At 41.2% G+C, this 22988-nt stretch overlaps 1 protein-coding gene across 1 annotated transcript in view; it reads right to left on the reverse strand.

Annotated features, from left to right (window-relative positions):
* csmd2 (CUB and Sushi multiple domains 2) overlaps nucleotides 1–22988 on the reverse strand; it is a 253256-nt gene that overhangs the window by 201930 nt on the left and 28338 nt on the right. Inside the window, exon 3 of the mRNA XM_069682020.1 lies at nucleotides 7296–7408. Within this exon, the coding sequence (XP_069538121.1) occupies nucleotides 7296–7408 (113 nt within the window). The remainder of the gene's footprint in view (nucleotides 1–7295; nucleotides 7409–22988) is intronic.

Raw genomic sequence — 22988 nt, forward strand, 5'->3', positions numbered from 1 at the left:
ATAAATCATTATATCATTGTCATACAATATATCAATATTATCGCAGAATCACTGTATCGGCCCGATAACACCTACAAAGACATTAATGGGACAATGCAGCATTGCATTTATGCAAACTGTATGTATGACCCTGATTCTGTTTAATAGCAAACAGAGGCAAACGAGGGGGTGGATTACTAAAACAGTTAATACACTATTTAGCTGCTGGCCTGTTAACCTTTCACATGTAAATTGTTTACATGTGTTAAAGGCATGTTCAGTTCCTTTTTATTCGTTTGCTCTTTGCACATTAATGATTATTTCATGCTTAGGGCTACTGTTAACATTTAGTCAAAAAATGGACAGCACTGTTCGCAGACTAATAAGAGTCTCTGAAAAGCAGACTGCATCGCTCTATTTGCGAGAAGGGAGTTTATATCAACAGAAAGAGAGGAATATAATGTGGTTGCTGAATGATGCTGAATATGTAATCAAAATCATTCAAACAATCAATGTAAATTGCTCTTTGGCAAACAATTACTTTTTTTGCACCTTTCCTAATCAAAGCCAATTTTACCAGAGCGAGCAGAAGCAACATTAAAGCAAAGTGTCTCTTAGGTGCTCAGCAGGTTATAAAATCCCCTCAACCCCTCCCTTTAAATTACACACAAACACACAAACAGAGCCATAATGTGCCCCTGAGTAATTGTGTATTCGTTCCTGTGGAGGGGAAACAGAACATTAGGACTGTAGGATTTGCTACAGGTCTGTACCCTTCTTTTGCTTCTGTCATTAGACTTTTATTTGGCCAACTCCCTGACTTATAGGGACACGCTTCATTTTTCAATTAGGCAATAGACCCACTCATGCTTCACTGCTTTCTCATCACCCTCATCTACTCAGCCCCTCCCTCCTCTCATGCTAAAAAACGGGAGGGAGAGAGGGGAGGGGAGGGGGGGTTAGATAGAGACACTATTGTAGATCAGCTCTGATGGATGCAGGAGAAGGCTGTGTTGCTGGAAGGACTCCCTCTGCTGCTACTATTCTCACTTTCAAAATAAGTGTTACTGTTTAAGGTGACTCATTGTCGATCCAAAACCATTGTATACATTCATTGATTCAAATTTATTATTTTCTTAGTATCGGCAATACACGGTTTAAATTGACTCTTAGATAGTACGACATGAATCCACAGCTGGATATGAATACAAGCATGACTGGTTTAAAAAAAAAGTCGACTAAATTACTTCACAAAATGTGTGCAAGACATTTTACCTATTTCAGACACCTGCAGTGACTTAATGCTGAGAAGGCAGACTGCCTGAGTCGTGCAGCAGGGCTGGCTGTGTTCCTTTTTTTCTTCAGATGACCCAGTTGGGAGGCACATTGAATATGCAACTAAGACACAGACGGAAGAGAAACTTGGCGACACATGACTGAAGAATCATCACGGCGCTTTAATATTCAAGAGAATGAAGGAGAGCGAGCGATAACATGAGGAAGGAGGCATCCGAATATGTGAGCTGTGGAGGTTGTGTTTCAAGATTGAGCAGAGAAAGAGGAGAGGAGGAGTAAGGAAGAAGAGAAAAAAGATGGAGCACAAGGAACACAGTAAGACATGGAGATAAGAGTCCTCTTCTATTCCCAGAAGATACTTTCAGAAGCTCAGAAAATGTTCCTAATTCCTTTTGCCTCCGTCAGCCTCCTTCTCTATGGCTAAAGATTAAATACGAATAAAGAGTTTGCAAAGAGATGAAGAAGAGAAAGAGGAGAACAAGATGGAAAAAGGGAGTCTGGTGGTTGCCATGGTGATGAGAGGGGAGAGATTCCAGAGTGGTCTCGGCCATTACGCAGTGTGTTGGGGAGATGGACTGTGCAGCACTTAGGCTTATTGCAGTGTGGGCTGAAACTGAACAGATATCTAATATAGACGAGATAGGCTCGCACCAAAATGGTGGATGTTGAGCACAGTCCTAATAAAACAAGGCTGTGAGGTTTTACTGCCGAAAAGCCGTGCTGAGAAAAGCCAATCAGGATGAGGGAAAAAAAAAAAAGACGTTCATCCCATTTGAGGAAATGGAAGGACATCCAGTGAGTATAACTACACCAAGAACAACAGCAGTTAAGAGAGTAAAGAGTGGGCACAGCTAAAGATAGAACAATTCACCAGACACGGTGGCCATTTTCCTCTGACGTCAGGCATCATTAGTGAGATAACACTGGCTGAAAAGACAATGGATAAGGGATTGAGAGGGAGATCAGGCCATATTTCAAGTTAAAACAACACCTTTGTGACATCAGTAGTAGAGATAGCCCGATATGGTTTTTTCAGGGCCGATACCGATACCGATTATTAGTAGTCAAGGAGGCCGATAACCGATATTTGAAGCCGATATTAATTTGCAAGTGGCATCAAAATTTTTAATAATACAAACTCCAACACTTAACTTTGTTTAAATGCCTTTAAGCATATGCATCGGAGCCAAAACAACCCAGTTTTAAATTGATCTCTCATCGACCGTCGGATAAAAAAAAAAAAGGGAAAAAAAAAGGCTGATGCCGATATGCGTCAAAATGCCGATTATCGGCCAGGCCTATCCCTAATCAGTAGTTACCATTAGACACAACCTAATATTAGCATTTAACCACTTCCTAGCTGCCTTTAACATTTTATAGTGTCATAAGATAGGAAAGGAATACATTTCTTGCCAACAGTAATGTTAGCTAGAAATCGGTTGAATGCCAAGTGAGCTTTTGTAACTTGGTTGTTGGTACATAATAGGGATGGGGACGAATAATCGAGTACTCGAGTACTCGTTGCCAATATTCAAGTAACATAACGCAGTAACACAACGCAGTAACACATGCGTTGTTTTCGGCTAAAGTAGTTTAACTCAGTAACATGCACTATGTCAGCCGTGACCAGGAAAAGTGATGTTTGGAAGTACTTTGAAAAAAAATGCGTGTTAAACTTATTCGATGCTTAACCACTTGCACTTAAAGCACAAGGAGAAGCCAGCGGAGACAGACAGTCTCGCATCACATCATTTGCTAGCCCTGTTAGCACACGCCATTGTGATGATACCAGAGCAGAGAAGATTAGCCGGCTAATAACGGACGTGGTGACTGGAGATATGCTCCCATTAAGTGTTGTGGAAGGAGAAGGCTTCTGTGAGCTGATGGCGTTTGTTGAGCCGGAGTACAAGCCACCATCACGCCAGACAACAGCTACGAATGTGAGTTACGTGTTAAGCAACACAGAACAGAAGTCCATACAGTCCGCTACCGCTGTGACGTTTGATTACAAATGGAGGAACGTTTATTGAAGGGTCTGTTAAGTTTAATGCATTTGAAATTGCACTCTCTTTCTATTGTTGGCAATTTCTTTACATTAATGTGAAAGTGTTACATAGTAATGTTCTCTTACAGGCATATAGTCTATTTCTGGGCCGGGAGGTCCGTGTCCGACGTGTTTTGTTTTTTTTTACGGTAAAAAATATATAATTTGCGAGTACTCGATTACTCGTTCATGAGGTAATTAGATTACCCGAATATTTAGATTACTGAAGATGCCCGTCCCTAGTACATAAAAGGTTATGAAATGTGTTGTCATTTAAAATATGGCCCAATGTCTTTTGATTTTCTATCTATTGTGTTTTCAGTTGCTGATCACTCCAGGAGCAGCGAAGCTATGATTGATTTGTCAGATTTCCTACAGTTAGACAATTTGCAACCCTTTTACATCACACTCAGGATGGGAATTTCAAATGCTCTTGTAGCCTACTGCTGTGTTAGAGGAAAATGGCCGCTGTGCAAATATGCTTATGTTGCTGAAAAGACAGGATACCATTAAACATAAGGCAAAAAGAGCGTTTAATTCTAACTTAAGTAGCCTACATTTCAAAGATGTCAGTAAGATCAGAATCGTAACATGTTTCCTCCTACAGAAGGCAAATGCACTCAATAAAGATGTAGGTAATCTGAGAAATTCCCACCTACACACAACTTCTCTACTTCTCTTTCAGTCTTTACTTAAAGTACAGTCTTCACAGGTTTACTTTCCCTGAGGCAAACATAACACTCTCCATTTACACTTGCACTGTTTAGTGTGGGGAAAAGGAATAAAACCTGACAGTGAAGAGCTTGTGCCACCAAATAGCATTAAAATGGAAAATGATGGAAATAATAAAGCCACAAACAAATAAATACATTATTGGACTTGTTATGTCATAACTTGGTCTATTAAGGTTTGTAGCTATACAGAGGTTGAGCTATTGGCGCACAGTTCTACAAAGAGCTCTCTGTAAGACAATAAAATGAGATAATGTAGAACTCCATTATGCATATAGTCCTGTGGTTGTCCATCACATTTTACGGCCATAAAAATGGTGACTTATGCAGTCACAGAAGAGGAAAAAGACTGGTTATGACCTTAGATATTTAAGTGTATCTTTGGCTCAAATGGAGAGTAACAAAATCCTGAAATGAAAAACAATTGAGGAGACAGAGAAAACTGAATGAGAAAACAGGCAGAGCTGAAACCTCATGGAAAACAGAGGAATTACTGAAGGGGCAAATACAGGACAACAAACATTAGTTTCTGCATGAACACATTTTTTAAATTACTAGTTATCTTTCTGAGATGATCTTTGATTATTCTTTATCTTTGGTCACTGCTTTCTCTCAGACTTGTTCCCTGCTGACCATTGAGCAGTATTACTAACTGTGAACTAATCAAATCAAAGCAGAACAGTGGCTCTATGCCAGTGGTTTCTGGTCAAACCAACTTACAAAGCAGCACCAAGCAGTGTGTCAGCTACTGTGACATATTCCTGGTGTTGCTCTGCTTCCTGGGCAGTTCAATAGCAGAGAAGTCATTTGAAACTTCACAATACTCTTGCCACAGCAGGTATGACCTGCCAATGATACGAAGAAATAAATGTGGGAAACAACTAGGCAAACTTTAAATTAAATCTTTGGTCTTTTATCTTTTAACAACATGGTTCAGGCATTACCAATATCACAGACAATAGCTATAGTGACATATTTCTTTGTAAAACTGATTTAGTGTTTGCTTTGGCCAGCATGGAATAAACACAAAATGCTTTTGTGTTTGTTTACCTAGGCTGTTCTAGCCATCCAGCCCTTGTTAATTATAATCAGTTACTAGATAAAAACAGGTCTAGCCACAGGGTGGAGGTTCATTATCTCTGCTCTTTGTGCCAGGGAGTTCTTGTGGGATTTCAGAAGCACAGACAAGTCAAAGGACCCATGTGTGCCATGAGGAAATTGCCAACGAGGTTCAAAGGAACATCGGATAGGATATAAGAGAGCAGAATGAAAGGAAGCAGAGAAGGGATGCGGCTTCACTTCAATGAGAAATAAGGAATAGCGTGCTATATTCATATGTGGGCATATCCTGTGTAATAAAGGCCAACTGTGGGTGGTCTCCCATCCATTCAGTTACAGTGCACTGATGCTGTGATTTGCATATCTCCCGTACTTCTCACTCTCTAATTAACATTCACTCTAACCTACAGGGCAGCACCACGTGTCAGCACAGCGGGGCCTCTCCCTTTCCCCTGTGACATGGTTCATTGCAGTTGGTCTCGCCGGTGTCATATGAGGTGGGTGACAGGTAATTATGGCTAAGCACTCATTTCCCCTGGTGCTGGACAGGGTTGATACCCCTCAACCAGCCTCCCTGGAACCGAAGTCACCAAGAGATTAAGATTTACATTATTTTACATTATTTACTTAGCTAGTGCTGGCTAAGTGTTTGCGTGCAAAGTGTATGACTGCAAATAGGAGTAGTAGCTCAAGTGTTCAATACATTCTTTACAGTGTTAAATTGCTATGGTTACCAGTTTTTAAAAAGTTTCTACAAACATATTTGGAGCAAGAGACAATAACATCATTCAAGGTCAGACGCTAGATGAGTCTGACAGTTGTGTTTCCACTGGTGAGAATGAAAGGCACAACGCCCCGATTGCCTCCCATTGGATTTAACAAGCAGTCTCTGTGCTCTTTTGTCTCTGGTTTTATCTTGTCACGCAATGTGGTCGCAGGCCTCCCGAGTCACTTGATGTTGCTCCATCGAGCCACATCCACACATTCACAAAACCTCAAAAAGACTGACAGACTCCTGTCAGGTAATTAGCCTAATTAGTCACTCGCGTGCGTTTCCTCCCCCTCCCCATAGCTCCCCTTTCCTCCTGCGTGGGTTTGAAGCTTGCCATCATTAATATCATCCTGTCATGGGTCATAAAGCATTCCATGTCACCATGATAAAGGTCCCAGTCCTGGTCTGGGAAGGAAGAGATGATAACCCAGCTGGATAGAATGGTTTTAAATTAAACTGTCTGATGATATATTTAGTGCAGTGCACACTGCTAATTTTGTACTGTATTATTAGTCCCAATACACACCGTGTTATATCTTTCTGGCTTTGTTTTATCCCTTTTGTTAGGATATCTGAGAGAGTTCGCTCATAAGCCTTGAAGGCTTCTCCCCTTAAAAGGAGCAATTCACCCCTGGAAAAAGCCACTGTCAGTCAAAGCTGGTGTTCTATGTAATCTGAAATAATATTTTAAATTTGGTGGCACAGCTGTGGAGAAAGTTGTACAAATAGCTCAGGGTTTCGCCCATTCTACATTCCTACAACACCCAGCATGCATTGCGCCCCTCCCTCGGAAAGGAACGGCCCAGCGAGAGAGATGCTGCAGTGAAATACTACTGTTTCGCTGCAGGCAATGGCTCAGAGCGGTACGGAATCTGAAATACGATGAGAATATACCAGTGGATTGTCTAAAAAATCTTCTGGTCTGCAGTATACAGTTCAAACCTGATGATTTTGAACGAGACATGACATCAGAGGCAGCCGTCCTAGAATGAGGAAGTGTAGTTTAGCAAGCTCCTGGCCTCTGCCAAATGACGCCTTTTCACGTAGTCTGGCGGAGGATTTCCAGGGCCCATTTGAGAAGGGGATAGTCTCCTCCAAAGGCTCAGAGCCAAATTGCATTTTTTTTCTACCATTATGGCATTAACTTCCCATAATAGCATGATAGGACTGAGGTTGAAAACCGGTGAACTGGCCCTTTAAGCTATAAAAAAAACAAAGAGTGGCTCAAAGATTCCACCATATTGGAAATTACTGTTATAAGTTACTGATTTAAGTGCAATGTTGTAGAAATTAATGAGGGAATATTTGACCGAACAATGAGTCAAAAAGTCACAAATTGCAGAAGCAACTTATGAGGCCTACAGCACAAATACACTGTATGACTCAAAAACAAATATACTAAAATGTGTCTTACCTTCATAGACAGCTTTAAATCCCTGCCCGCTGACTGCGTAGTCTGATAGTAGCCACAGTGTGATCCTGGAGCCAGTACTCACTATGGGTGAAGGCAGCTGGAACCCCGTTAACCTGAGAACAAATGGACAGAAGGACAATAACGGTCAGACAAAAAAAGGATCCAATCAACAGCACAGTTGGTTGCAAGGTCAGGTATGAAGCCTACTTCCATCAAGCCAGCTGTTGCCTCAGGCATTCAAGGATAACTTTTTGTATAACGAGGCTCTGAATCATCTGCAAATTATTAAAATGCCAAGACCTCAACAGGACAGAAAACCTCAACAGATTTCTCTCCATCAGACAAGACAGAGGAAATGCGATTATCTTCCCCCAGTAAATTACAAACACAGCATCTGGTTGAGGAACGAACAAACATTTGAACAGAAAACAAACATGAAACTGTCAGATTCTTGAGTCAACAACAATTTCTAATAAACAAACACGACTTTATAGATGTTCAATTTGACTGGAACGGAAAATCTGTTTGCTATTTACACCCTCAGTGTCCATCAAGCCAAGTTATATGATATTTATTTTAATGTTTAATATCATGTTAAAAGCTCCTGTGAGGATTTCTGTTCATTTTGGCGCCCCCTGTGGACAAAGCCGTACCTCTTATCTCCTTGCTGATTTTGTCCTGTACAAGCTGAAGTGGTGGTCAAAAAATCTCCATCTGCTTTCTTTAACAGTCATATGTATCACTCATTTTAACTTTCTACCCTGGAAAATGTAAACAAAGGCAGCGTGCAGTTAATTGCTTCGCCTGACACCTACCCCCGCCCGGAGTTTCAGGCATTAAAAATAACTATATAGAAATAATCAACCTTCCTGGTGGTCTGGTTTGCTTTTGTAGGTCATATAGAGTAATCAGAATAAATGTCAGTCTGTTTCATAACCATCACAAAACTCCTCACAGGGGCTTTAAGGTTGATTTCAGTTTATACAACTTTTAAAAACCTGATCGTTAATGTAGGCAATTCCAATTTATTATGCATGTTTCCATTTTCCACTTCTAAAATTCATATTAATAATGTTATTCATCTTGACCTGTATTTATCAAACATCTCAGAATATAAAATTGGTCCTAAGGTGCACAATATGATCAGTGTGATACATATTTCACCTTCTTTTAGATATAAAAGTAATAACTTTCTAAACCTTTGAATTAACCTTCACTTATCTCTCCTCAGATTTTAGAGAATGACAGAGGTGTTCTAATCTGTAATGAGTTCCTAGCAGGTGAACAATGAAAAAAGAAACATCTACAGATATTCCTGTAGCTGTGGAATTAAAAAAAAAGGATCATTTCAAAATAATACTGAGTTTCCTCAGAATTACTGATAGCACACGAGCATCTTGAGCCTAATTTTTTTTGTCTTAATGAAGCCTAAATAGTCAAAAACACTGCAACCATCATATTTTTACATTTTCACAGTGGAAAGCCAGAACATACAGCTGCAGTGATTTTATAGTAAATAACAGTTACAACTAGGGATGTGTGATATTATTGGCACGTTATTGGTATCTGCAGATTATGGCTTGAAAATGACATATTTGCATCAGCAAATATATCATTTTTCTGCCGATAAAACAACGCTTTAAATATGCCTAAATACTCGATGATTCCCTAAAAAAGCTTGACGTAATGCTACGACATTAATTTGATGCGACTGTGCATGCGCACTGCCTGCACCACGCCTTTTCCGTCACCACGCCTTTTCCGTCAAGCGTTAAGAGGGGTGCAAGATGTCTGCAGTATCGCAGTTTTTCAAAGTTTCCGAAACAGACGTTAAGGTTGCTATTTGCAATGTTTGCATCGGTCATGCGAGGAGGGGCCAAATCTCATTCATTCAACACTATAACCTTAATCGCCCATCTCAAGAATCTGCCAGTCGGCCACTACAATAAGAGTAGGCATGATATCAATTCCACTACAGGGGAGACTTGATGTTCTCTGTAATTAGGTGGAAAAAGCATGTGCCTATTAATCGGCAAAAAGGGTTGGAAAATTTGGATCGGATATCGGCACAAAAATACAATATTGTGCATCCCTAGTTACAACAATAACAGAGATCCAATAAATCCAATATGTTTTCATCAAAAACATTTTCAAATAAAGCATTTTATGCAATCTGCTTCTTTCTTGCATTTGTGAGTGTCCTGCGTCTGAAATAGCTTGTATTGCATAACATATTTTATTACTCAAAACACAGATGAGAACTCATGTTAAAATAATCCATAACACAGTACACACACATATTGGTTCTGCATGCGTAATCTTTGATGTCGTAGCCAAGCTCCCAAGGAGCGCATGACAACACAGACACCACCAGACCCTGACAATAGACCAAAGGCAGTGGCAAAACACTGCCTCAAGTCCAAGGCACATACCCTTTAAATAGGACTTCAAACGAAAAAAGAACTGTTCTTTTTGTTTAGTAGTGCAAATTCCATCACTGTATTAAAATAGACTGGTATGAGACATTTTGTTTGATGATACTGTAACCCTTTGGACATAAAAGTTTGTTAGTCGTTTTTTTGCGTCTTTCCTTCAACAAAAAATAGAATTATGTAAGAAGGCTTCCTAGTCTTATTTTACACAGAATGTTCTTGGTGTGTGTAAAGCTGGGATCTCATACACGCTCACAGGACAACTTCATATATAACTTCCACATGTTGAAGTGGCATAAATTCTAGGAGGGATTCAGAGGAGCTCAGTAACTCTTGTTTCAGTTGGATGTTCTGTGACTGATGCCCTAACCTTGAGCTGATAAAATACTATAGTATTTAAGTACTTTAGTGTGTACAGAATGCTAAACGATTTCCTTTTCCAGAAATTACTAGATGCAGGTTTATTTTTCATGTTAAATCATGTTTATCTTAAAAGTTAAACAATGTTAAAGTGCCCCAAAATAACAAATTATACTATTTATTATTATTATTACTACAAATATTATTATTGATGTTGTCAGTATTTGAAAACGTGTCCCAATAACAGCGTTGCGCATCAAAATAATTCCGGCTGATTTGACGGTGCATTAAACGGAAGACAAAGTCAAAGCCATAATTCAAACTAAATGTAGCATTAAAATAAAAGTTAACTTACCTTGCTTCACATTTCATAATAACTTTACTGTTATTTACATTAGGATAAATGTTTTTCAACAGAAATTAACATTATTTAAAAATAACATACGCAGTAAACGCAACAGGCTTTCCACAACAGTACTAAGAGCTGACTGCAGACTTTTACCAGGTGTGGCTAATTAACTAATTACCATCACTTCACAAGTTAGCCATGGGGCAATATTAACCTTGGCTCTGTTAGGCAGAGATAAACGGTTACAAAGACTTGAAAACACCATAGTCTCTCTCCAGCTCTGCAACTTTATAGTTTCAGCAGCTGAACTACTTGCTAAAATTTGGCAACATTGGCCCAGTCTAGCATGAGGCTGCGTCATTCTCTGCGTGAACGAGGCTGCTAGCTGCAGCTGCACGTGTTTTCTCCTAATTCAACATGAACCCCAGCAACACCTCAAACACCGCAATAAAATAAAGTTATCACCTCTGAATTAAGCACTCCGGGGCTTTCGAGTTGTTCGTCCTTTTAGTCCTTGAAACTAACTTACAACCGGTTCAGCAGTACAGCACAAATGGTCAAGACAAACATAATTAGTTCCCAACAGGTAGCGCGAGTCTGAACGCTAACCACTGCCAAACGTGACTTTCAGATTTGATTTTCAGAATAAAATAACACTGGTTCAAATGTTAATTCAACATGGTCATGGATAATTGTTTGGTGACTTCCGGTAAAGGTAAAAGTCAACTGCAGCCTAAATGTGCTTTTTTCAATTAAAAAAAACAGATCAAATAAATGGTTTGTCACTTTCCTGAATAGGAAGAGTTTACAATAACAAGTTTTCGTTACAATTAAGCCTATTTTAATTATAAAGATGACAAAAAATAATTAGTATTTTGTTTTGATACATGTATTATTCTAGAATAATGAAATCAACTTATTGCCAAGTTATTTTCAAACATAAGGCAGGCAGAAGCAGGAAGTTTAGACATGTTTAATAAAGTACTGTAATGAGCTATGTAGCAAATAAAACCTCTGAGGGACTAATAACCAACATACTTAAATTATGTTGGGAAACAAGTAATATAGTTTTGAGTAATGAGCCTTGTCTTATTGGGACTGGCTTTTAGCAACAACTTTACCAAGTTCAGCTATTAAATCCATTTAACTTCTCTGCCACCCACATAGTCTACTGTTAGTGCTCACATACACACATACTAATTAAAAAACAGGTGTCCACTGTTGCCAGTCACAACAGGTTGATTCATCCTTGCAAGGACATGAATGTGTGTGTGTGTGTGCACGCATAGTATAGATCCCTGATTTACAGATTCTAATATAGGACAATGTTATTCATTGTACTTTTAGCTCATCCTTAAAACTCACCTTCCCAAGAGCCACTTTAATTTTCATTGTATGTTCCCACATGCACTCTCTCACTGCATGTGTATCCCACTCGTTACAATCTATTACATCCCTCCCTTTTATCTCTCAGAGTTAAGAGAGGCCTCAGTGTTTCACTTAATCCTTAAGTACCACATTGGAGGTGGTGAAAATTGCAAAACATCAGTGCGGTAAAGATGAATTGGACCAAAAAGAGAAGCGGACTGTAATATATGCATGATTTCACTCCTCTCTGTGAGATTGTCACGGTGGGATATCAGCTAAACGATGGGACACATGTTCATGCAAATAGCCCCTTCGCTGACCGCAAATTGAGTTGGAAGGCAGCCATCTTGGTTCAGCAGTGCACTGCGGGGGAAGAGGGGTGGTTGATAGAGGCTATGATGGAGGGGCTGACAGGGCCCTGGAGGGGGGAGTGGGGGTTCTACAAACTGGTAGGGATTCTTGGCGCATCCAAATCGTGATCATCTGTTATAAGCCAGATACGGCCCCGAATCATTTTTTCCAGGCTAAGAGAAAACAAAATGGATACCGTCGGAAAACACACAAAAACTGGCTTCACATGCGAAAGGAGATTAAATATTGCAATGTGATATGGGCTGTAGCAATCTGAGGCGTGCAGCCGGTATTGTGAAAAAGCCAGCTGGGGGATTGCCTGTTATCGAGGCAAAGATGCGAGATATGATTGCAACTGAGCGATACAAAAGAATGGATTTGCAGCGCAGGTGTCTCAAGTGAGTGGCAAATTGATGGAGGGAGGATGAAAGACAGTGAGGGACAGAAAGGTACAGATAGAGAAGTTAAGAAAAATAGCACAGTTGTGGGAAATGTTTGGCTCTTTCTACTGTACGAAAACCTGAGTAAACTCAGAAATCAGGGAGTAGACGTGTAAGCACGCATGTGGTGAAAAGTATGTGTGTGTAAGTGTTTGCATAAGCGCATGTGTGTGTGTGCATGGCGAGAGCAGAGGTCTATTAAGAGGGCTTTCCACCTGACTGGCCTCAGCATCTTCTCAATGAGGAACCTCTGCTTCCAATTATCCCACCAGCACCCCGTGGGAACGAGGGAGGGAGAGACAGACAGAGTGTGTGTGCGCAGAAAGATGGCTGTATAGCGCAAGAGAGGAGATATTGTAATGAGATGGCGGCGTTGAGGAGCGGGCGGAGGGAGGGCCGACGATGAAAAGTAGCGAGGTGAGAGAAACACATCAGGACGTGAGAATGTAAAAACTTCAGCCATGAGTTTGAGGGAGTATGAGTCATGGAAAGAAACTCCTTCATTAGGCTCTCTTCAGCAATGCATTTTTATTCATTAGAACATTTTCCAGCGTGCCCCCGTGTGTTTGTGATCTCCTGCAGAATATATGCATGTTTACAGCTGTAAACAGACAGAGACTAAATCAGGTCATTCGTCCTTTAATCTTGCTCACTCAGTCAGTGTGTACGTGTTAGTGCGTGTCTGTGTGTGCACTCAGGATGGAAGGTAAGCGCAGTGCTGATCCAGCTGAATTTCCCCCAGAAGGAGGGAAGAGGAGGGGGGGGTGGAGAGAGAGAGAGAAGGAAAAATAGATACAGCAGCAAGATTTTGATGGCTGAGTAAAGGGGAGACATTAGCCAATAAATGATGGGTGGTGGAGAGAGAGGGAGCGAGGGAGTGGAAGCGCAGAGTGTGGAACTAAGTGTGTATTTTGACGTGTATTTGTGTGAGTGTGTATTCCTCCTATACAAGACCCTGTGCAGCTATAACTTGTCAGTGGTCAAGGCCAGCGGCTGATGTTCTGTTGTGCTCTGTAAGCTCATAGTCTCCACTGAATGCCCATCACAAAAACAGCAGTGTAAGAAGAACTAGTCCCAGCTTTTCTTTATGTCTTTGGCATGAGGAAGATATTCTCCTGTAGCTAAATTAAACTGCATCCTCGTTGTTTTTCTCAAAAGGAAAAAAAAATAACGCACCCTCAGATCCAAACTGTTGCTGTTCAGCATGTGTGTAGCCTATGACTCATCACTGCTTCTGCTTACAGAGAAAGAAGCTGACCGTGCAGCCCGGCGGAGGTTAAAATGGCACTCCATTCCCACACACACGATTTGATTCCTCCGTCTAATAGAAGACTTTCACAAGCAATTAGACGGCATTTTTTTTTCACCAGCATTTTATCCTTTCTCTTTGGGTGAGCTGTAATGTACCGCTTCACTTTGCCCAAGGGCGTGATCTGGCCTTGATAGAGTTTTAGCTTTCAGCGCTCTCCATTTCAATTTCACTTCATTTCATTTCATTTGAAAGCCTGCAAACGTGTTTGCAGTAATGATTGTGGTTAGTAATTTGACAGGAGAAAAAGACATTTAAGGCTTTAACTTGTTTATAACCGTGAAAGTGGACATGTTAATTTGCCACTTTCTCCTTTCTTTTTAACATGTTCCTACAAGTTTTAGCTGTTCACGTCGCATCACACAGTCCAGAGAGAATGCACAAAGCTCCACAACAAAGGTGAACCTCGCTAGAGCCGTCAACAATTTGTAAACCACACACACAGCTTCCCACAGATCCCACAACCCATCCATAATTCACACAAGACTGACACGTTTTTTGAATCCAACGAGATAATTCCCCGTCTGTCTGCGTGTCTCTTGAAGAAAGGCGGGCTGCAGCGTGTAGCCGCTCGTTAGCATTCCCCCGCGCGTGACATCACAAGGTGTTTGCGCATCGAGGATGGAAGAGCCTCTAAGATGTCAGTGACACCGATTGCTGATGCTGGGATAATCAACCGCAGTCAGCGCCAAGTGCGAGACAAACCGCAGTGAAGTCATTAACAAACCAGCGTCTCTGGAGGAGGAGAGGGAGGGAGGCTGATATAAGTGGAAAAAAGGCGAGTGGAAGGAAAGGTGAGAGGAAGATAGGAGTGGGAGGGGAAAATATAAGCAGTGACTAGAGGTGATTTGAACGGATGAAGCACTCCGGAGAAAATAGGAGCAGCTAAATAAAAGTGAAAAACAGAAATGTGAATCTTAAATAGCAAAGTAAAAGGACACGAACTTCTGAGCGGAGAGAGAGCCAGTGCGATGATGAAAACAAATGAATATTTTACAGTGTCAGAACTCTGATAGAATGCCTTACTCATCAGCTGGGTTCATTTTTTCTTTTGGCCATAAAAAGACACGGGTAGCGACGCAGGACTGATTAGGTGCCATTTGCTTTGCAGAAGTGCTAAAGTCATCACCAGCTAAATTAAAGGATGTGTGCGTGTGAATGAGTGGAGCAGTTTTTGGAGCGCTGTACCAATGGCTTTACCAGAGATAAGTGCTCCATAGTCTTAAATTATATCTGTTTTCTTACATCTAATTACACCTAAGGGCTGGAGTAACTATGGAGTTATAGCACACACACTCACTCTCAGAGAACTTTACTTCCCCTGGAGTGTCTGCCCCGTCAGTGTGTGAGTGAGTGATGTGACTGGTTTATCTTCAGGCTATCTGCACTCCATTAACAGTGTGTTACATTGCCCTGATGCTATCTCCATCATGGATACCTGTGAGACAACACAGAGGGCAGAATAATCCCTTTTGTTTAAGACTCCATACAGCCCATTCAGCCATTGTTGCTTGCGCAAAAGTTTATGCATAAGTTTTAAAGGGACCTTATCTTTTGAATGGATATTCTGCATGGGTTTCACATTTTTGGGTGTTTATTGTTCACAGGGAAAAAGTGAAAGGATTCTATGTAGATCCTTGCTTTCCCTGAAATTGACCAACCGTCATTCACCGTCATTCACCTCAGGCTGCCTTCTTGCACGAGCTTGTAGTCCAGTCCTTTCAACTTACCGTTCCGATACTTCCTGGTGATTCTGGCTCGTACATATAAGGCCTAATAACTGATTCTAGAGCAGCCAAGTTTTCTACAACTTTGGAGTGACAGTGCAGTGTGGCTGCTCCCCCATGTGGGATCACAAACGTGGGGGAAGGGGCTACGCAGTCACTCCAAATACTAGGGTTTTTACACTGCCAGTTCAAGGTGGGATTATTACGCATCTGTTACATTCCATCTTCTATGTAGAACGCACAGAGGTGGAATGGTGGGGCGAAGTCGTTCCGCCTCTGAGCCGGCATCGGAGGTAGTAACAGAGGCTAAACTGCAGAGCCGGCAGGGCGGAACAGTGCCGTGTTAGTATATTTGAAGCATGCGCTGTTTGTTTACACACACCTCACGCGCGTTTTGCTATTTAGAAACACACACTGGGGCGGCTTTATGCCGGCGTTGCTTGGTCCAATGTAGAATGATAAAGGTAGCATGGGGACAGAGCTTTGTTACAGCACTGAGGAGGAACCGCAGTGTAAAAAAGGCTGCTGTCAGACAGTCGTGCCTAAGGTCTAACCTTTGAGGGGTAAAACGGCTTGTTCGTTTCAGGAGGAAGGACAGGCTCCGAAAAATAATTACATTAATGTTTAAAATTTTTAAAACAAGACAAACTTTACTAAAGTGAAAAAACACATTAGAATAATAGAAAATTGATTGCATATAGCTTAAATATGTCCCCTTTAAACAACTACGTAAATACACTCACAACATCGCTTGTTTTGCAAATGCTTGACAGTTGATGATATATACTGTATGTACTGTAAAAGCGCCATACATAACAGCCTCCATGTAGAATGTGCTAATGAATAACATAAAAGCTCTGACAGTGGAGGTAAGGAAGTAAAAAAAGGATTGCAGTCTTTGTTCATTTGTTCTCCATTTGTCGAGACATGAGTCAATTACACTTACAGCAAACAAATCAAGGCTGACAAATGAAACAAGGTGACGTTCGCACGTCCACTGTGTTTCACCCCGCTCGGCACAAATCGCTCTGCAATAATCCTCGGGCAGAAAACAATTAGGGATAAAATAAAACTAATTCAATGCCGTGCCACTCTTGCCCTTAGGAAAGTGACAAAGCTAAGTGGTGGCCATGAGAAATGTTGTTGTTTACTCGCCTGTACCGGTGTGCAGGTTTATGTGTGTGTGTGTTTGAGTGCACAGAGCAATTATAACACACAAGGATGTTGATCAAGGAGAGAAAAAGGACGGACGTAAGAGGCCTAATTGAAAGCAAACAGGGAACAAAGTGAAAAAGTCCTTCAAGAATGACCACAACTTACAGCTAGCTTGCATTTTATATGAATTAATTTTGTATTATAAGCTGTCTACTATGTCTATCATCAATATTTACTTCATTAGAAATGCAATTTAAAGGCTAGAGGCTGTTAAGAATAAATATTAATATTTTGCTCCCATTTGTTCTTGTAGTTGCAACAGTCGAAGCGTAAAGGTCCATTTGCTCCTAAAGAAACAGCTCGTACAATACGTCATATACTGTGTAGATGAGTCGGCCTTACAAGCATGAAAATTGTGATGTGTAATAGATAGTTTGCGGGGCAGACCGTGGTGATGCGAGGAATGTAGCAATATTGAAATGTAAGTCAAAAAAAAGCAAACAAGCAATGTACACTTGGGTATTGGCTGAGTGCAATGTTTCCCAGAATCCTGCAGATTAAAAGGATGTTATTTAATCAAAAGCAGCCATTTGAGTATAGCACGCACTCAATCCCTCTCATACCAGCTGAGGCCTTCCTTGTATGCTGCATATGTCTCTCTATCTCTGACTCATGCTCTCCCTACGCCCTCTCTTATTCTACTGTAAACAGCAAAACGTATGTGGACTCTCCTGTGCAAATTACATTTATAGCTAATAAAGCCAGCAGAATCAGCTATCAGTGGAAATGGTCTGAAGCTTTGAGTCTTCTGAACACTGCGCTTTACACCACATGTCACATTCAACCTTTCATACACACATTCACACAATGACGGCCGAGGCTGCTATGCAGAGTGCCAAGATGCCCGTCGGTACTAATCGCATTCACAAACATTCGCACACATTCGCACACCGCTGACGATGCCTTCAGGAGCTATTTTAGGTTCAGCGTCTAGCTCCCAAAGACACTTTGACACGTGGACTGCAGGAGCCAGGGAATGAACCAGTCTACCAATTAAGAAGAAGAGCCGCTCCACCTCTCAGCCTCTGTAATGGTCCGAATGTAAATCCTGTCTACAAAGCTCTAATTGATTGATCGATGGCCACACCAACCGACCTGTTTAGGCGAAGACAATTGGTTAGTTTTAAATAGTTAGTTAATGTTGCAGAATAAAATGCTGTTCCACACAGTAAACTTTAACTTTTTGGCAACAGTTCCACGTCTGTTTCAGCTTTAACCTCCAATGCACCGAGCCAGCAATGATTTTCTGAGTTTGCTTTGACTGGTCCGCACAGATCAAAGCCCTTAACTCCATCCACACATCTTTCGGATGAACTGAAACTCCAGCTGTGAGCCAACCTTGCACATCGGAAGTGCCTGGCCTCCCTAATGGGCTAATCCCTGCAGCCAGGTTGCTAAATCTTGTGGGAAATATTTCCCATGGCTGTTATCGCAACATATCAATGCTCACTGTTTTGGAATAAGATGCTCCCCAGTCGCAGGTGCACGTATCTAGGTTTCTACATACTTTCGTATTATGCAGCTTGTTAGTCATTATGGATAAGAAGCATGTTTGTGCATTGATGCATGCCTTGACTACAAAGCTTTAAGTCCAAGCCTTGAAGATTTCAACCATAGACATTGCATGAAGCTTTAAATCTATATTCCAAATATCCTCTTATGTAATGCTACAATGCTCTCTCGCTCCCCCTCTCGCTGTGATCTCCAGTTCCTCCCTTGCTCCACAGAGGGATGCCACTAATAAACTCCAAAACAAGGTTGGGCAGAAGATCTGATTAGCCAGCAGGGCTAACAGGGACACGGTGACCGATGGAGCGGCCAACCATGGCTATTTACTCCCCACCCGTCGCTCCTCTTTCATTCCTGTGGCAACGATGATCAAAGAGCAGCAGAGGGAGGGAGACGGCGAGGGGAAAAAAGAGAGGAGGAGGAGGAGGTGGGGTAGCGGCGGTGTGTTTTTGTGTATGTTTACAGCTCTGGTGCTGATCTAGAATTAGCTGCAGGCAATATTGTATCACAAATATGTCATTTGTCTTGTTTCTGTGCACTGTTGTGGTCTCTTCTTTAGCCCCTTACTGCTGTTGATCTCAATGCTAATTTACTCTCATTAATTATGTGTGTCTTTAACATGCACTGTACTGCATATTTCTATAGACTGATTTACATCCTTTATGATGACATCAATGACAGCAGAAAATGGAGTGTTAACCCTTCGTTTTCCAACACAAAAATCAGCAAAAATGCAACTGGTCACATGCCACAAGTCCCCAAATCCTTCTGACATGGCAGGTTAAGTGTGTACATATGTGCCCGTATGCGTGTGCAGAATTGTACATGCTTTACCCATTATCACGTTTCACAAGGTGTTTGGATAACTAATGAGACTGCTATGCACTGTGTCTGCAGGGATGAACAAGAGAAAACAAAGGGAAAGGGTGAAATCAAGGAAGAAAAACGTGACTGCAGCAACACTGAGCGGGGAAAAAAACCACAGCAGAATCAACACAGAACAGGAAAAATATGGCGGGGATTTGCTTAAGCCAGAAAACAAATGGTGCACAAGGAGAGCGTCTGTGCCTCACATTCACATTGATTACAGCTGAAGGGAGTGTATTTTGGGGTGTGTGGTTGGGGTGGGGGCATTCCAAAGGTCGCTATATTGTTTTTGTTGTGTTTCTTTCTTTTCATCTTGCAGTGAGAAACTGTGGCAGCACAAAGACTTGAAAATTGGCACTTTGATGACATCAGTCTGAAAAAATTTGTTCACATATGCAACAATCACAGAACACCTCACAATTCTGAAAAACTGTGGTTAGAAAAATAATAAATGGTTATAATACTTTAGTTTTGTATATGTTCCATTTATCCTCATTTCTTTCACATCCCAGATTGGCAGCTTAAAGTGACAATCTCAAAGATTTTCATTCAGATAAATGTCACTATCTATCGCCGATTGAGGTAACACAATCATGAATTAGCCGATGGCCCACTGATGAAAGCCTTTGTATCGCAGTATCACAGACTGGGTGTCTGGTGTGACTCGCGGAATAAATCACAAGCGGCGCCCAGTTAGTGATGCATTTTCCATCACCCAGCAGTGGTTGGTCTGCCAGAGAGGGTAGGCGGAGCTAAGCGGCTGCTTTTACGGTCTCTGCAAGTGTTGCGAGTAAACAGTAATCTACTATGGCTGAACAAACACGAACAGATCGATGAAACAAATTTGACGCTCAGAAAAAGGCAAACAGTCTAAAAAGGAAAGCGACCGTCAGCCAGGAAAATCAAGAGTCACAACCAGAGCCAACCATGGACGTCACACATGTGACACTGTCTATATCAATGACTATATAAATAGATGGACGACGCATCTCCATCTGCTCTCATTGTATGGAATTGATGCCAAAATAGCCCCCGTGGTGGTCCCTGCCATCTTGCGATGGTGACACCATTTTGGAGGCAGCCAGTCAGCAGGGTGCGCTCGAAATGTTTTGGACTTTTAGGGAGCTGTCATGTTGTCCATTTTTTAAATACAGTCTATGGTCTGTATATGTGGGAAGTGTCCTCAGCAATTACTGTTTATCCCCATAGGTGCTGCCAAAGAGACAAAACTGAGATCTTTGAGATTACCACTTTAAAATCAAAAGATGAGCAGGGTGCAATGGTAACAATGAATACATTGTTGTGTCCCAGACAGCTACGTATATTGATGGTTTTCCTACAGTGGTGAGTGAATAGATTTAATCTTCCTGCAGGTTTTGTTATCAGACTCATGTCAATCATTTCACCCAATTTGTCTGAGACATATTTGGCAGTTTAGACACAAACAGGAGTTGGGCTGCAGGTCTGAACTTCTTCCTCCAATCATGAGTGAAATTGCTCAGCAGGTAGGCGACAGCAACATTGTTACTTTGTGTTCTGTGCTCTGTTTGTGGTGGTTGTTGCTTTTCTAATGGAGCAATTCTTGCAGGCATATTATTTAAAATTTGGCTGTTTTCTTATGGAGGCAAACACAATTATGATCCACCAAAGTCACCATGGAGCTTTAGTGAAAGGACCCATGCAAAGCAATAAACTGTTTGGGTCTTTTTCCATCATCACGCCACACGATATTTGTAGTTACTTTTCAAAGCAAAATGTGACAAAAACTGGCGGAACGAAGCTCATCATTCGGAAAAGTAATATCAAATATAAGGGGATGTACTACATGTCTATATGCTGTGGGAACGGAGTACTTGAGAACTCTTATCACGGCTGTTTTTCATGTTTAAGTCTGCAGAGATGTTTATGAGTTTTTGGAAAGTGCTTCAGAGCATGCATACGAGATGTGTTTATCGCCGCTTGTATATGCATGAGAGACACCATTATGAATAAACAGCAGACGCATGTTGCCTCTGACTTTAGTTTAAAGCTTTGAATATCAAACCCAGAACTATAAATCACTGCAAATAACAGCAGAAGAAGTGACTTCTTTATATCAGTTAAACCGATCACACTGATAAACTGCAGATTATAGGTGCTTCAGCTGAGAGCATTGGTTAAACAACTTTCTGGCATCATTATCTAAGGAGCGAGCGGCCACATATCTACAAGAATGTGACAAAGAGATTATTACTCCAAGGGTAAGGCTGCTGAATGTGTATTTTTTTTTGCATTCTTTTGCTAAACAATCTCTTGGTTTTGCACAATAGGGGTTGCTTTCAACGACATCCTTGGCACAAATTAGAGCAACAGATTTCATTTGACAACTTCTCTCCCACACAAAGTCAAGTCATGTTGTCATTACATCACAGCCTTACTACAGCTCGATTGTTCTGAAATGAAACGATGAGAAGTCATGCAGGGAGTAACTAGTCATCGCCTGCTTCCCAGCTCTGCAGTTATAAATCCAGACACACCGTACATGCTAAACTGCTGCACATGCATGCTGAGGATGTGTAATGTGACTTGGGTAACTGTTAACTGTGACTGATGTGATTTGCAGAAGGTGTCATGCAAATAAACAAAACGCATTCTGTGGAGTGAGAAAAGCTTTACATGTGCCTCCTACAATCCCTTTGTTAAGTAGCGTTTAGCAATTTATATCATGAAGTTCTCAGCTTTGTCCTAGTTCTGTCAAATATGTGCAATTGCTCTATACACTGAATACTTTATGTATGCACACATTTTCAGCTCTACTTGTGCAATTTAGGTGAGGCAAGGCAATGCAGCTTTACGTAGCACATTTTGAACACGGGCAATTCAAAGTGCTTGACAGGCCAATAAATGGCATAGAAAAGTGTTACACAATTGGCTGACCGCTTCAGGTGTCAGTGTCTCAATGTGTTACAAGGACTATCCTTATGAGGCCGATGACAACGTGTTTGAAAGCAGGTGCGCCCTGCAGACGTAGGTGAGGACAGCAGACAAGCAGCGGATGAGCAGCCCTGCCTACTCCCCGAACAAAGTATCCAGAGCCGTATAGACAGTTGCGTCAGTGGAGGTCCAATATGCTCCATGATCCGCCATTGCGATGTCGCAACCCTCTCTCTTTATGGCTCTGACAGTACCATCACTCAGTTACTCACTCTGTCAGTCACATACAGACCCGTGTGTATGGCTGACCCCAGTGGTCAGAAAAAAACAATAAGAGATAAAAAAAATAATAATACAATTAAATAAAAGGTTAAATAAAGTATGTAAGATTAAGTTACAGTGCAGATTACAGCCAACAAATAAACTAAAAGTGCAGGATTAGGGTGGTAAAAATGACCCTGTATGTCTTATTTTGAAAGTTTTGTGAACTGGAGGTCATATAATAAACATTTAAGCAACTTTATGCTGTTTAAATTTTACAATCATTATTATATAAAAATCCTATTTCAGATCAGGCCAAGTCTACTTTTACAAACATTTCATATCAGCATCTCTATCTGCTGGTAAAGCAACAATCTTCCCTCTCTGCTGCTCTGCTAGCCATAGCTAATCCCTTCTTAACAAAATAAGTCTCCATTAGTCCAAACAGACAGTACATGACATCAATTTTTGCACACAACTGATGTGATCACACTTAAGATTATTCCACTCAAAAGGTTCAGGGCTCTACAAGACAAGAGGTATAATCATGTTCTTTACACATATTAGCTAAAATATGAACAGGAAGCGCTAC

This window comes from Semicossyphus pulcher, unplaced genomic scaffold (assembly GCF_022749685.1).
Source record: "Semicossyphus pulcher isolate SPU_LCO1_2020_fin unplaced genomic scaffold, fSemPul1.0.p SCAF_5, whole genome shotgun sequence".
Lineage (NCBI taxonomy): Eukaryota > Metazoa > Chordata > Actinopteri > Labriformes > Labridae > Semicossyphus > Semicossyphus pulcher.